This window comes from Ailuropoda melanoleuca, chromosome 13, assembly GCF_002007445.2.
Source record: "Ailuropoda melanoleuca isolate Jingjing chromosome 13, ASM200744v2, whole genome shotgun sequence".
Taxonomy (NCBI): Eukaryota; Metazoa; Chordata; class Mammalia; order Carnivora; family Ursidae; genus Ailuropoda; species Ailuropoda melanoleuca.
This window is the reverse complement of record NC_048230.1, coordinates 68,422,983-68,437,641: the sequence shown is the minus strand read 5'-3', so window position 1 is coordinate 68,437,641 and position 14,659 is coordinate 68,422,983. Positions and strand designations below refer to the sequence as shown.

At 53.5% G+C, this 14,659-nt stretch overlaps 2 protein-coding genes across 4 annotated transcripts; both read right to left on the bottom strand.

Annotated features, from left to right (window-relative positions):
• Positions 1-43: 43 nt before the first annotated feature.
• On the bottom strand, positions 44-6,024 carry EIF6 (eukaryotic translation initiation factor 6). 3 transcript variants are annotated; one of them, XM_011221255.3, is made up of 7 exons: positions 5,894-6,024; positions 5,577-5,695; positions 5,358-5,443; positions 3,432-3,607; positions 2,707-2,883; positions 2,346-2,527; positions 44-313 (listed from the first exon to the last, which is right to left on the bottom strand). In XM_011221255.3, the coding sequence occupies exons 2-7, from the start codon at positions 5,681-5,683 to the stop codon at positions 304-306; spliced, it is 738 nt and encodes a 245-aa protein (XP_011219557.1). In that variant the 5' UTR covers positions 5,684-5,695; positions 5,894-6,024; the 3' UTR covers positions 44-303. The 3 variants fall into 3 exon arrangements, with proteins under 3 accessions (XP_011219557.1, XP_002916449.1, XP_034497639.1); XM_002916403.4 differs by having other exon boundaries at positions 5,869-5,987; XM_034641748.1 differs by lacking the exon at positions 5,894-6,024 and having other exon boundaries at positions 5,577-5,875.
• Positions 6,025-6,146: 122 nt separating this feature from the next.
• FAM83C (family with sequence similarity 83 member C) lies at positions 6,147-14,659 on the bottom strand. Its single transcript, XM_002916404.4, has 4 exons — positions 12,840-14,659; positions 10,560-10,727; positions 10,220-10,344; positions 6,147-9,710 (listed from the first exon to the last, which is right to left on the bottom strand). Exons 1-4 carry the CDS (start codon positions 13,350-13,352, stop codon positions 8,270-8,272), a joined length of 2,247 nt encoding a protein of 748 aa, XP_002916450.1. The 5' UTR covers positions 13,353-14,659; the 3' UTR covers positions 6,147-8,269.

Below are 14,659 nucleotides of genomic sequence, written 5' to 3'. Positions count from 1 at the left end.
TAGGGTTGCAGGCCCAGGCCCCCAAACAACACATTCAAGAATAGCCAGAGGAAGCTGCCCTTTAATGGGGGTGGTATAGCAAACAGGGCGGGTCAGGAACCCTTAAGGCCTGACAGCACAATATGGCAGATTTTCGCAGTAACTGTAGATTCAGATGGGCACAGGTGAAAAGCTGGGCATCCAGCCACTCAGTCCCAGTGAGCTCTTTGCCAACTCCCTGCCAGCAACCAAAACAGACTGGGTGGGGCATGGAGGGAGCCAAAGTCCAGAGCCAGGAACCCACAGAACAGCATAGAAGGTGACTCAGGTGAGGCTAGGGAGAGAAGAAGGAATACTGTCAGTAGATGCTTCTCAGAGCACACCTCATATTCCTGAGATGTCTGCCTCCACCCTTACCGCTTTGTTCCAGTTCAGCCCTGAACAGCCACACTCAGAGCACCCCCACCAGATTACACTGCTTCCTTGAGTCACAATCCAGTCTAGAACTCTTCAGTGTTTAAAAACTAAAAGTAACTCCTTCCCCACTCAACTCAATAATTTGTTCAAACTTATTGATCATAAACCAGAACCTCAGAGGTCAAGTCCAACAAACATCAGAGAAGGGAGTAAGGGGATTCAAAAGAGAAGGGACATGCCCAGACCAAATACTCCAGTGGTAGGAATGGGGCCAGAACATTCTTCCTAGAGGTAATAATTATGTGTACAATTATAAAACTGGAATATGTATTTCTAATTACCTACCTGAACCCATCATTATGAGCTCTCATGGGCACCTCGAATCAATGGGTTCAAAACCAAAGGAAGCCAATGAATTTTGGCTCTTCCTAATACCCACCTCTTTACCTTATCTAACTGCACGAGCTAGGATCACCGTATGCTGACCTGTGTCGGGGACTGTGGGCAATTCTGCCTGACTTTAAGAGCAATTTCTGAAGCTTCACCGTTAAATACAACATTTACTGTAGTTTTTTAGTAGGTACCAATTATCAGGCTGCAGAAATTTCTTTCTGTTCTTAGGCTGCTAAGAGGTTTTAAACTTTGTTTTTTAATTAAATGATTGTGTACATACTGTCTTCTTTGTCAGATTCTATGTTCCACAAGGGCAGGGAGGGTGCATTTTACTCATCAGCCCATCATGACTGTTTGGCATAGCAGATGTTCAAAAAAAAAGAGTTATTGAACAAATGACAAAACCACTGGTACCACTTTCCCATTCAAACCCTTTCAACTGCTCTCCCAATGCTGATTCCCCATCAGAATCACCCAGAGAAACTTATTAAAATAAACCACACATGGTTGGGTCTCACTTCAGATTTAGGCAATCAGTAAGTGAGGGGTGATGTCAGGAATCTACATGAACAAGCATCACAGCACAGACTAAAGGTCAAAATCACAGGCCTACAGTCAAAACTTCTTGATGTGGCCATTCAGGGTCTTTGACACTCTGGCAATGCAACCCTTCCTCTTCACACTCTCCACACTCCCCCATCTCAGGGTGTGTCTCAAGTGCTTCCCCACTCCATCTCTGCATATTCACATACCTACTCATTCCCCCGGGGTCCAGACTAACTGATGTGTCCTGCACAAAACCTTCCTGGATACCACAGTGTCTCACTGGAGCTTCCTGAGCCACTTAGGGAATAGGGCTCAATACACAGCAGGTGAACGAATGAATGAAGAAGGGAGAATGAAGGATAATTTTGGCTGTTTTAAGTAGGGGGTCTGTTACTGGGTGCTTGCTCTACTCTGGTGTTCCCTTCCTCACAGACTCCTGTGATACTTGAGGGTGGCATATGCCTCGAGAAGAATCCTCCATGGGAAGGGTAAATATCCAGACCTGCTGCTCTTCCAAAGGAAAAAGAGATTCCAGAGCCTCACACCCCAGACTCTCCAGGGTTAGGGCCCAAGAACCCACTTTTTTCTTAAAAGGACAGAAATTCAGACAATTGTGATTTTGATACAACCCCACCCCCAACAAGCCCCTTAGGGTCTCCTCAGTTCCTAAGAGCAGCTTCCCCTCCTTCCCTCTGTAAACAGCTCTTTTTTTCTCAGGCTCTGGGCTGATGGCTGGGGACATGGATACACAAGCAGCCACAGACAACAAAACAATGTGGTGAGAAAATAAGATAGCCCAGAGAGAAGCGTGGCTGAGCTGCGCCTTCAGAGATGGCGACAAGCAGACATTCAGGAACGCTTGCTGGCTGTGCCCTGTGACCCCCCTCAGCAGCGCTGCAGGTGTGCCCTCCCACACGAGGAGAACCTACCAGTATGAATGCAGAGTGGCTCCCATTCTAGCTGGCATCTCCTTCCCCTACCCTCAAAAGGCAGAAGAGAGGCCCACATACCTGTCGATGAGGGAATCCCGCATGCTGGTAGCAATGGTGCTCGGCTGGGCTTCGTTCAGCTTGAAGACACTCTCCACCACTGACAGCTCTGTGCTGGTTGTGTCCAGGCCACAGAAGGCACACCAGTCGTTCACCACCATCCCGGCGGCAATCACCTCACTGCCTCGGTTCACAGTGCCCGCCTGCCAAGGGATGGCTCAGTGTGGCTCATGGCACCAAAAGCCAAAGTCTTGCCGCTCCCTGATGAGGATGTTCCCCAAACCCTGCTCCCTACCCGCAAACCCAACTGTAAACTGTGACTTAACACTGGGCGAAGGATCTGCCTCAGCAGGAGACGGAGGTCAGAGAAAGGAATGCTTACCACAAGGGGAACCTGAAGAAGAGAGGACAGCTCATCTTGGTCTTCAATTGAAGTCTTAGGATGTACCAGGCCTCCCTGATTGCTGAAGACAGAGTAGCTTCCTACTAGCACCTGGTCAGCCACTGTCTGTCTGAAGACTTCCACTTTGAGCACATCAGCCAGGATTTCTTCTGTTTCCTGTTAGCCAAAAGCATGGTACTCAGTCCAGAACTTGCAGGTCAAGGAACCCAGGGCCCTCCATGCCCAGAACCACCCAGGACTTGGCTCTCTAAGCCCCTCATTCCTCTGCTATGTAGCTGCATATGGAAGTTTCGCACAGAAAAAAAGAGGGAATATAGCTTGGAGCAGAGTCTAGACCTGCTAGGGAGCCCCTTATATCTGTGCATGCCCTGAGTAGACAGGCTGGTCTCCACATCACTCTCTTCTCTCTAACCCACACTCAGGAGTTCAACTGTCAATTATCTCTCCTGGCGTTGGTTGCAGGATGGGATGGGTCCATCTCCCTGATTCTGAAGGATTAATACCCTTCTCAGCTTCTTTCTGGCACTGACCACATAATGGAAGGCCTCTATTATTACTATCCAACGAGTGCCTGACATGAGACAGCCCAAGTATAAAGAGAAACCACAAGAGACACCCCTAAGTCCTGCCTGATAGGCAAAAACAGTGACTAACCCCTGACTATGCTGGTCCTGTGACTCCTGGGCCAAATCAGGCTATCATACCCTGTCCAGGTCTGGGTGAACCAAGGCCACGTAGTCGTTGCACGTGGTGACGTTGCCCAGGGCTGAAAGCCGCTCCTCCACCCGCCGGATCTGCACGGAGTCTGGGAGGCAGTTGCGAATGTGCTGCAGTTCCTGGTCGGTGGTGTTGTTGGGCACCAGGAGACCGTGTCTATTCCCTAGAGAGACCCAAATTAGGAGGGAGGGCGAGACTGGACCACAAATACACAAGATGCCTGCTAAGCTCTGGGAGCTGAAGACAGCCCAGTTAGCTTCCCTAGGAAAGCAGTTAGGCCCAGACCCCACCAACCTACTGATTCATGCAACACCCAGGAGGACCAGGAATCCCACTGGGCAGACCAGAGATAACCCAGGAATCTGTCCCAACACACCCCGCCCACTTTGCCATCATCAACCAGGGGGGACCAGGACTAGCAAGATGAACTCTTGGCATTAGTTGTATATTTTGCTACTTAAAAATTGAGGTAATGCTACACACTTATTTTAAAGACCAAATTTTTAAAGACTAAATTTTTAAAAAGAATGCCAGGGGCGCCTGGGTGGCACAGTCGTTAAGCGTCTGCCTTCGGCTCATGGCGTGATCCCGGCGTTCTGGGATCGAGCCCCACATCAGGCTCCTCCGCTATGAGCCTGCTTCTTCCTCTCCCACTCCCCATGTTTGCGTTCCCTCTCTTGCTGGCTGTCTCTATCTCTGTCAAATAAATAAATAAAATCTTTAAAAAAAAAAAAAAAAGAATGCCAATACCACATGTTGGCAAAGATACACGGAACAACCAGTAGGAGTGTAAATTGGTCAACCACTTCAGATGATTATCTGGCATCACCAGCTACATATATTCACATACCTGTGACCTACACATTCCTCTCCGAGGTATTATATATCCAACAGAAACAAGTCCATGTGTTCACTGAAAGAGCAACACTATTCACTGTAGAACGAACTGAAAACTACTCAAAGCCTACTATCAAATGAATACACTGTGGCTGAATATACTGAATATACTTATACAAAATGCAATAAGAATGAACAAACCACAATTATATTGTGTCAATAACTAAACCTCCACCTACCATTGCAAGAACACAGCTCTGAACTTCTGAACTCCGAGTTACACACATTATTAAAAAAAAACACCAGGCATCATGTCCAAAGGTCATGATTAGGGATAAGAGTGTTTGGCCTGAATAAGAAAATACTGAGGCCAAGGTCATCAGGCTTATGATAAAAAACAATAAAAGAACAAACTCCTACATGGCCCAATGAACAGAACTAGTAGGAAAGGGTGATAGTAAAGAAATAAGGGGTGACAGTGCGATAGACCCAGCTCATAGAAAGGACCAATGGTCAGACTCAACAGTGATGGGAAGTAGGGGAGTTCGACAGGGAAACCACTCAGAGACATGGTAAAGGGGATTAGGATTTAAATGGGTAACTGAACAGGATGACCTAGAATCTTAGCTTGTCATTTTGTAGTGGCAGAACTGGCTCCTCAGAAAGAGGAAGCAACTTGCCTAGAGTCAGTGGCAAGGGAGAGATGACATTTCAGTGTTCCCTCACACTAGGTGTGGAACCTGGTGAGTCACTTGGGTTCTTTGGATCTTAGCTTCATTAGTCAGATTAGGCAATAATGCCTATCTGCCAGGGTCTTCCAGAAGAAGGAAAGAAATTAAGTGTAAGACTGAAAGCACTTAATGTTATCTGTTATTCTGTGATCCCGAAGCCTTGGCCCGTGTCAGATCAGCTGACACTTTAACTGGGTCCATCCCAGGCCTGAGAGATTCTCTAGTCTCTGGAGATAATGGAAGAAAGACTGGAAACCCAAGGGTCACTCGGGGTTCCCTCTAAGGCTACAATTAAAGGCTCTGGGAGGCTCCACTCCCTCGCTCCGCGTCTTCCACCCGGCTTACCCACACACATGCGACCGATGATGCGGCAGCCGGCGATGGACGCGTGCACCACGGGGATGGTATCGGCGAGCTCACCTTCGAACACACTGTAGGAACAGGGACTCAGTGGTCACAGGGCTGAGGGGTGTGAGCCCTCACTCTGCCGGAGCTCCCGACTCCCAGCACCCTCCCCGCCATCCAGCCACCCCACTCCCACGGGCCCCGGGGCTCCCGCCGCACCTGTAGAAGTTCTCTGACCCTCCGATGGCCACTAGGCAGTAGGTGTTGGTGAGTTTGGCAAAGCAGCCGATCTCACAGTTGTTCTCGAAAGACGCTCTGACCGCCATGAGGCCTAAGGGCTGCGGGACCGGGAGTTCAGGGCCCGCGGATGCGATCCCGGCCCTGGGTCTGGGTTCGCCGGCCTCGGCCCCTCTGGCCCCGCTGCGACCACGCCCCTCTCGGCCCCTCAAATCTCGGGTCCCGCCCACTGGGCCCCTCTAGACTCTCTAGCCCAGAATCCTCTGGCTCCTACCACTAACGATGCGGGGAGTCCGGACCTGTCCCTTCCGGTGTTCCTCCACACCGGCTCACCGATCGACCGCAACGTCCGCACGCGGCAAAGGCTTCTATTCGGCCCTAAGTAGGTTTCCGTTTCCGCCTCCTCCCAGGGAGACTTCCGGGAGCGCACGGCGCACCCCGCCACGCAGGCGGCAACTGTAGCTCCACCCCCTGGGAGGACTCTATGGTTGCAAGTGGAAGGGTCCGGACCCCGCTTGGCCCCGCCCCAAGCAGGATCTCATTCATCAATTCATTCATTCATTCATTCATTCATTCATTCATTCATTCATTCATTCATTCATTCATCCAGGAGCTTTTTAGGAGATAAAATTGACCGAGACCTCTGGCTGGTGGGATGCGAGGCATAAGAGAGGAGAAACCAGGGCTGTCTTGCAGAGACACGATGAACTGATGATGATGGAGATGCTTACTGAAGTAAAGCCTAAGAAGGAAGAGCAGGTGTGAGGAAGGTGACGGGCCGAGCTTGAGGTGCGAGACAGACGTCCAGGCCAGATCTGTAGCCCAGGGGAGAGTGAAGGACTGAGATTTGGGGCTGAAGCCTGGGGTGGATGAGGTCACCCATGGAGCCGTCCAGTGGGGAGAAATGAGATCAGGACAAAGGCTGGGGAAGGAGGCATGGTCAGCGAAGTAGAAGAAACCAGGCTGAAGAAGGTACTGGAGAGAGGGGAGGGTAAATGGGCAACGGTGTGGGTCCTGACTGGCTGCCGCTGTGTGCGCCTTGCATGTGCTTGATCACTCAGTCAGCAGCCACTTTCTGCCCCCGAGATAGATGGTGGCAGTCAAGGGACTAGCTCTCATGGATCAGAGGAACTTAATCTACATTTTGTAGACTCCACAAAAGCCCCAGGGCCTCTAAGAATGTCACAATGAAAGTAGAGGGGGCCTGGAGCCTCTGTCCTCCCCTCCCCCAACACCCCCAGCCCTTCTGCAGCCACCCACACTCCCTCAGGGACCCCTCCATAGTTGGACTGAATGGTGCCCTTTCCCAGCCCTCAACATGCAGTTCCATAACCCCGCCTTTCTCAGAATACGCCAGGCTGTTGCTGGGCCATAGCATGTCTGCCTTTATTGATTTGTATTGTGTAAACTGTCCCAGGCAGGTAGTAAGCTCAGGAAAAGGATGTACAACCTGTCAGAGCCTGTACTTCTAGGGACACTCAGCAAAATGATGTGTGAGCATGTGCGTGTGTCAGAGTCTGAGTATCCATGCCCTCTACATCCTCCCCAGCTCATCTCAGACCCACCCCTCCAGTCCTCCCCAGACCTCTCTTCATCTGCTTCCTTCTGCCAGGAATTCCTCTTCTCCATCCATCCAATCCTCCCCATCCTTCAAGACCTGGCTCAAAGGCTGCCTCCTTTGAAACTGCTCACCACTCCACCATCACCACCACTCTCTGCCCTTCCTTCTCCACCATTCTGTCACTGGTTAGCCTTTAGTTAGATACAGCTCTGTCTTGCCCGCCAATGGTTTATGCATTTAATCCTTGTCTCCCAGTAACTGAGTCTGATTCACTTGTCAGCCCTGTGGTCTGCTCAGTACAGGGCCAGGTACACACTTAGGTCAAAGAAGATACTGGTTGGTGTGCATGCCTCTTTGTGTGTGTGTGTGTGTGCGTGTGGTTATGTGCATATTTATCACCTGTGGATCCTGAGGGGTCTACTGTGTGCACTGAACGCATGGATTTTGTGTAGCCATTCATTTAGCCATATAACATTTATTGAGTACCTGTAACTAGAATTTTGAGTATTTGGGTTTATCACATGGACCTTTGTGTACTTACTGTGCATCATGGGTGTGTAGTTCATGGATGTGAACCCTGTCAGTGTATTGTGTAGGCATTTGGGGCTTCTCTGTGATGTGTGTATTTTGTGTGCATGGACATGTGAACAGTTGATAATAGTGTGCCATGTGCAAAAACACAATCTTGATTCAGAGATTGTGTTTGGGCTCTGGCTCTGCCATTGACTTGGATCTGACTCCAAGCAAGCCATCAAACTCTCTGGGCCTCAGCTTCCATATTTATAAAATAGAGAAGATAATACCTATGACCTTAGAAATGTATACCTCCTAGAGGTCTATCTTGTAGGATATTGTGAGGATGAAGGATGAGAATTAACCGGTGTGAAGTGCCCAGCACAGTAGCAAATGGCAGGTACCGTGGGTTCCATTTCTGGGTGTGTGCGTGTGTGTGTGTGTGCATAAACAATCCTGAGCCCAGTGAGTGTCTAACCTGGGCTTCTAGACACCCTCTGCTCCCCATGCAGCCCCTGGTGGAGCACCCCAGAGTCTGGAACCTTGGTAAATCTAGAGTCTAAGTAGATGGTAGAGGGACATATCCCTGCTGGGAGCAGGACTAGGACTCAAAGCGGCTTCGGAGCAGCTTGAACTTGGACTTGTTGTACTTAGTGATGAGGTCCAGTTTGCTGTGGCCCAGGGTCAGCCGCTTCTCATCCCCAAACAGGCCATTGTTACTGCCATTGTGATGTCCACCTGTGGGGACTCCAGGGAGGCCAGGCTCAGATCCTTGCCTGGCGCCCTGCAACTGATGATACTTGGTGATGAGGTCTAGCTTGCTGTGGCCCAGGGTCAGCCTCTTCTCATCCCCAGAGCCCACTCCAGCCTTTCGAGCAGGGCTTGGTCTGGGGAGACCATTGGGCCCAGGACCCTCGCCCCGGAATGGGCCAAACTTTGTGATGAGGTCCAGCTGGCTGTGGCCCAGGGTCCGTTGTCGCTCATCTTGACCCTGCTTGCCAGCCCTGGCTGAGGAGCTGGCTTCAGGGGGCACTCCGGGGCCCCCAGTCTTGGGGGACTGTACCAGGAGGTCCAGTTGGCTGTGGCTGTAGTTTGAGGACAGTCTCTTGTCCTCTGGGATTCGATTGCCAGGTCTGGGGGAACCCGACTCAGGGGTACCCCCAGCACCCTGGGTCTGGGGCAGGAGATCCAGCTGGTTGTATCTCTGGTTTGGAGACAACTTCCTGTCCTCTGGGGCCTGCTCTCCAGGCCAGAGGGAGCCTGAGTTGGGGTTAATCCCAGAATCAGGGCCTCCAGTTTCTCTGGCTCTGGGGAAGGGGACGAGGAGATCCAACTGGCTCTGGCTCTGACTCAGAGACACCTTCTTCTCCTCCACTGTCTCCAGGGCTGGGCCAGGTACCCAGCGACCTCGTTGGGGTCTACACTCCTGGCTTCCCAGGAGCCCATTCTCTGGGAGCCGGGACAGGGCTACAGCACCCTGGGGGAAGGGGAGCAGGGGGCGTTGGCGAGCAAGCAAAGGTGATCCCACTGCTAGGGTCAAGGGGCTGGCACCATTGTGGTTGAGGGCAGGAGAAGACTGGGACCATGGGGACACCCCCAGCTTGCCTAGATTGGACCTGTAGGGCCCTAGCAGGGAGCCATGGTTCGGGTCTGACAGCTGGCGTTGCAGAGAGGGCTGGCCACTGGCCTCGCGGCGGGCAGGGCCCAGGGATGAGGACCCCATACCCATGTCACTGCAGCCACCATCTCCCGGTGGAGCGAGGTAAGAGGAATGGCCCATTAGAGGTGAGCGTTTGACGCTGCTGAGGCTGGTGCTGGAGGGTGAGGAGGATAAGGGGCTTGGCACACCACGCCCAAAGCCCACGGCTGCTGGGGGAGGACACAGTGCCCTGGGAGATACGGGATCCTCGCCACCGCAGAAGCCCTCCACAGGCCGAGACTCAGCATACAGACAGCGGAACTCCCGGTCAAAGTCTTCCACGATGCGGCCCCTCAGCTGCAACACCATGCTAGTGTGGGCCTGGCTGCAAAGCCAGGTGAAGCTGGGGGCAGAGGGTCAGGGTCAGAAGGCAAAATCCAGGACCCTGGGGTTAGGCAGGGGTCACAACCAGGGGAGCGTATCAAGACAACTCCACCACCATGAGGACCCAATTGAGGGGGAGGGGGGTACAGAGCTCTGACTTAAAAGTCTGTGCTAGTCCAAGTTCAGCTTAGAGGACTTGGGCCCATGGTTTCCCATCTCAGGGCCTCAACTCTCCCATCTGTAAAAGGGACTATGGTGAGATTCCCTGAAGTCCGTCCAGTTCTGAGGTGCAAAGGCATTAAAGCAATCCTTCCACAGAATGAGCTCCTCTAGGTCCCAGCCTGGGGCTGTCTTGCCCCCCACACTACCCCCTGAGCCCTGCGCAATGCTGGCATGTGGCGGTTGCTCGGTCCATGTTGGAAGGGATGGATGGATGGATGGAGGCCAATTCAAGCTGCTAGATCCCAGGTGCCCTCACCAGCTAGTGGCACAGCCCCCGACCCCTTTCTGCCCTGTCCACATGCTCACCTGTAGCTGCCCGCCACCACCTGCTCGCAGTCAATGACGACAAACTTCTCCAGGGCCTGCCCCGTGAAGCGGCGGCCTGCCTTGCTGCAGTATGTGTCCCCACACGTGCTCCGCACACGCATATTCTGGGCCAAGAAGGTAAGGAGGTTGGGTGGTGCCCTAGAGAGAATGGGGCTCAAGCCATGTCTAAATCCCATGCAGTCTCTAACCTTAAACAGCTAAGGGAACTCAATCGCCCACTCCCATCGACCCCCAATGCTTACTGACCACCCAACTGACTCTTCTGCCCTCCCTGACTCCCCGCCTCACCCCCTGGTAACCGCCCCTGTTCCTCACTGACCGGCAGGTGCCCCCCATTGAGGTCCATCTTGTAGCACATCTCCAGGAAGTGCCTGAGGTGCTCCTGAGCCAGAAGCAGGTAGACGGGGACACCACGCCGGCTCGAGGCCTCCATGAGGTCACACAGAAGCTCCATGTCAGTGAACACATCCATCACCACAGCCACCACCTGGGGGATGTAGGGGAAACTCAGCCCTGCCTGGAACACTGGCCAGCCCAGGGGTAGGAGCTGGGGTCCCAGGAAAAGAGAACTGGGCTTAAAATCAGGAGGCCGGAGCCTGTGAGAATATCTGGACTGGAAGGGCTTTTAGCAACAGCCTAGCTCAGGGGTTCTTAATTTCAATACAGGGAGGTTCCACTGTCTCGAATGCCCAGAATATGCTTGGAAGTTTCTGAGTGAGTATTTTTGAGGACAGAGTGTTTATCTGTCATAAGCTTCTCAAAGATATCTGTGGGGAGACTGAGGCCCAGAGTGGGGGAGTCAGAAGTAGAACCCAGACCCCGATTCCCAGTGCCCCTTACACTGTCCCACTAGCTCTAGGCCTAGCTCTGTCGGAGGTTCCCTCCTCAATAATTAGAGCTGCAAGCCAGTTATTGGGATCCTCAAGCCCTTTGCCAGACCTGCCTCAGTTTCCCTGTGAAGCTGCAGAGGTCTGGCATGGTATCTTATCCCCACAGACTCCCTCACTTCCACCCACACCAGGTGGGACCAAGTTTTGTGCTCAGTTGTGGGGCTGGGGCTTGTGGTCTCCTCCTACAACGGACTGCCTCAGAGAAGTCCAGAAAAACCCCTTGCACCATCAAGCCGCCAACTGCCCCCTTTCCCCCTTGCATATATGTGCTGTGAGAACTGCCTCTCCTCCTCCAGGCTGAGACACAAGAGGTGCAAGGCAAAGCGATCCAGTTCTGGAGCCAGACCGAACGGGGTTCGAATCTGCACTCTGCTACTTCCAAGTGATGCAGCCTTGAGCGAGTTGCTTTACCTAGGCAGGCCTCAATCTCCTCATCTGTTAAATGGGGACAATGATAGCTATATGTTATAATTCTGGGGGTTATATGTGAAAATACTCAACACACAACAGGCACTCAATAAATGTTCCCTTCCTCCTGCCTGCTTGACAAATATGGATGTTGGCCCACAGGAAAAGGAAGCACTTCCCAAGGTTACTCTGAGAGTCTGTGGCAGTCCATAGTGGAAGCATGGCTCCTGGCCCAGAGGGTGGGGGTGTGGGGGTCTAGATGGGGTAAGGAGGCAAAGTGCTGGAGGATGCCTCCTTGGCACAGGCCTGGCCAGGGGTGTGGGGAACAAAATCAGGCAGGGAAGATCAAAGGGGCAGGAGTGACGACAGCAGCCACCTCACTAATAACCCCACTCCCAGTGCCAATCAGGCCTGGCCCTCCCCTGCCTGGGGCACAGGCAAGTTTGCCAGGGAGGCTCTGGAGGTACCCGTGAGATCCCAGCATGCTGGCTCCTGATCTCTGCAGCAGGCACCCTCTGGGCTGCTCCCCCAGACAGAGACACTGAGTCTAACTCACCTCAAATCCTTCCTGAGGTCATCTGATCCATTCCCCTGCCTCCAGAGTCAGAGATCAGGGCTCAGGAATGAAGCTATGTTAGTCTGTGGCTGGAGCTTTCCCAGGTACCGACCACCCGTACCCGCTCTGCTGCTTCTCTTTCTCCTGAGCCCCTGCTCCCCATCCCTGAGCCCAGAAGCCTCCATTCCTCTTCCCTTTTGGTGCAAAACTAAAAGGCCAGCCCTCCACTGCCATGCTGAGGCCCAGGCACCAGTGCCCCTTCCCTGCTTCAGGCCCAGCTGGAGATGCAGTAGGCGAGGCGTGAGGTGTGACTGGGGATATGCATCAGGAGGCAGAGCCCCTTCCTCTCCTCCCTGAGCAAGTTCCAGCCCCCCTCTGGCCTCCATTTTCTCCTCTGTGAGTCAAGGTGGTGACTCAAATGTTCACCAAGGTTGGAGTTCTTAGTTTGGGATCATAAACCGTTCTGAGAATCTGATGAAGGCCATGGACCCTCTCCCAAGAAAGATGCAGAGGGGAGTCCTCCCTGCAATATGCACAATTTTGCATGCATTTCCAGAATGTGTGTGGACTAATGCTCTTGAATGCCAAGGGGTTACGGAGGTAAACATGCCCACCCTCTAGAGCAGAGGTTCTCATCCCATGCTGCCCCCTAAGCTGCTGTATGGCCTTGGGTTGGTCCCTTTCCCTCCCTGGGCCTCAGTTTCCACATCTGTGAAGTAAATGTCTGAAGAGATAAGGCCCTTACCGTGCGAGCCTGGCTGAAGAGAAAACGCAGAAGGTCCTTGATGTTCTTGGCCTTGTCCCGCTGAAAGTGGACCACAGCCTGGGTGGGGCTGAAGCCCGTGGCCTGTGGAACCTCAGGCCAGCCCAAGTCTAGGTCCGGGGGGTCTATGTCGGAGGCCATGGGGAAGTAAGTGCCCGAGGTGACTTCAGAGAGCAGGCTGAGGCGGTCAGGCCCTGAGGCTTCCAGTCCCTGGGTCTCACTGAGCTCAGGGCCCCCATGCACATGGCTGGTCATGTAGTCCACGTCCAGAGCGCTCAGGAAGGGCAGCTCCCGCTCCTCGGAGATGACCCGCAGGTAGGCAGCTTCGCCCCGCTCCAGGAGGGCGTCGGCGGCCAGCCGGGCAGCCTCACTGTGCTGGAGCACGAGTGGGGAGGCCTCCCGCCACCATGGCCGCTTCAGTTCCTCCACCCGGCCCCGCAGGGGTCCCGCCATGCCCTGGGCTCCCAAGTCCCCAGGCCCTAGGCTTCCGAACATGCCTGCCCACCTGGCTGCCCTCACCCTCCAGCAGGCTCCATGGGCTGCACGCTGGGGCTGGCTGCAGCAGGAGAGAGACACCAATCGAACCACTGCCTGCCTGCCCGCCCTAGATGTGCCAGGGCCCCCAACCTTTTGCCACCCTAAGTCAGAGCCATGCTCCGCCCCATTGCCCCTGGCCTCTAGAACTTGTCAGGTCAGCCTCACCTGTCTGCCTGCTGTTGAGACTCGCCCGCCCAGGGAAATGGCAGTGCCAGGCCCTTAGCACACACTCCTGCCCACCCCCACCCTGGCCCCACCCCAGCATCATCCGCCCCATCCCCACCAGGCTCCTAGCAAGCTTCCTCCAAACCCTGACCGTCCAGAGCCCCCAGGGAGGTTGGATTATGGTCCAGAGGTACCCAGGCCTGCTCAGGGATACACATACACACACACACACACACCAGGGTGGATAAATGACTCAAAACATGGATATAAAGGCGCGAACACATAAGCAGACGGGCTGACACATGGACAGTTGACACACGTACATAAGAGTATAGGCTGACATACGCAGACCACACATTTTGATCAAACTCATGTAAACAGACCCAAATGCTAATTCAGAGACTAGCCGTAACCCCAAACCATGGTGGCTATCCCAAGCCTTGACACACCTGCACACAGGCCCTAAGTAAGAACCGAACAGAGTGTCACACAGAACTGTCAAGGACATCAACACCTGTCTGTCCCCCATCCGGACCTCTCTGCTCCCATAATGGCTCTGCCACTCTCTACCTCCATAACTGTGACACTCATAGTCCCCTGCCCAACCCCCAACCCTGGCTCTGAGCCCATCCTCCAAGGATCTAGAGCGGTGGCTTTCACCTTAGACCCCAGGAATAGCTGAGATATGTTAAAATGCAGATCCCCAGGCTCCACCCATCTGAGATTCAAATCGAGGAAGTCTGAGTAAGTTTCTGGAGCCTGATTTTTGTATGTACCCCGGCGCACCTGGGGCAGTGGGCCCAGGCCCACGCCTGAGAAATGCTGTTCCAGATAGCTAGGTTTCCAACACCCTCCACTCCAGGGATGCTCTTGGCCTGGCCGTGCGGGCCAAGGCTGAACGCCACAGCCTTCCTCCACAACTCAGGGGCTGAATAGTAAATGTTAGTAAGAGAGGTTGTCTCAGGGGTGCCTGGGTGGCGCAGTCGTTAAGCGTCTGCCTTTGGCTCAGGGCATGATCCCAGCGTTCTGGGATAGAGCCCCACATTGGGCTTCTCTGCTGGGAGCCTGCTTCTTCCTCTCCCACTCCCCCTGCTTGTGTT

Coding starts and splice junctions, on each gene's coding strand:
- EIF6 (XM_011221255.3), bottom strand. CDS start 5,683: ATGGCGGTCAGAGCGTCTTTCGAGAACAACTGTGAGATCGGCTGCTTT. Junction 5,444..5,576: donor GGGTCAGAGAACTTCTACAG/GTGCGGCGGGAG, acceptor CTGTTCCTACAG/TGTGTTCGAAGGTGAGCTCG. Junction 2,884..3,431: donor TTCACCCAGACCTGGACAGG/GTATGATAGCCT, acceptor TTTGGCTAACAG/GAAACAGAAGAAATCCTGGC.
- FAM83C (XM_002916404.4), bottom strand. CDS start 13,352: ATGTTCGGAAGCCTAGGGCCTGGGGACTTGGGAGCCCAGGGCATGGCG. Junction 10,728..12,839: donor TCTTCAGCCAGGCTCGCACG/GTAAGGGCCTTA, acceptor TACATCCCCCAG/GTGGTGGCTGTGGTGATGGA. Junction 10,345..10,559: donor TCAATGGGGGGCACCTGCCG/GTCAGTGAGGAA, acceptor TTCTTGGCCCAG/AATATGCGTGTGCGGAGCAC.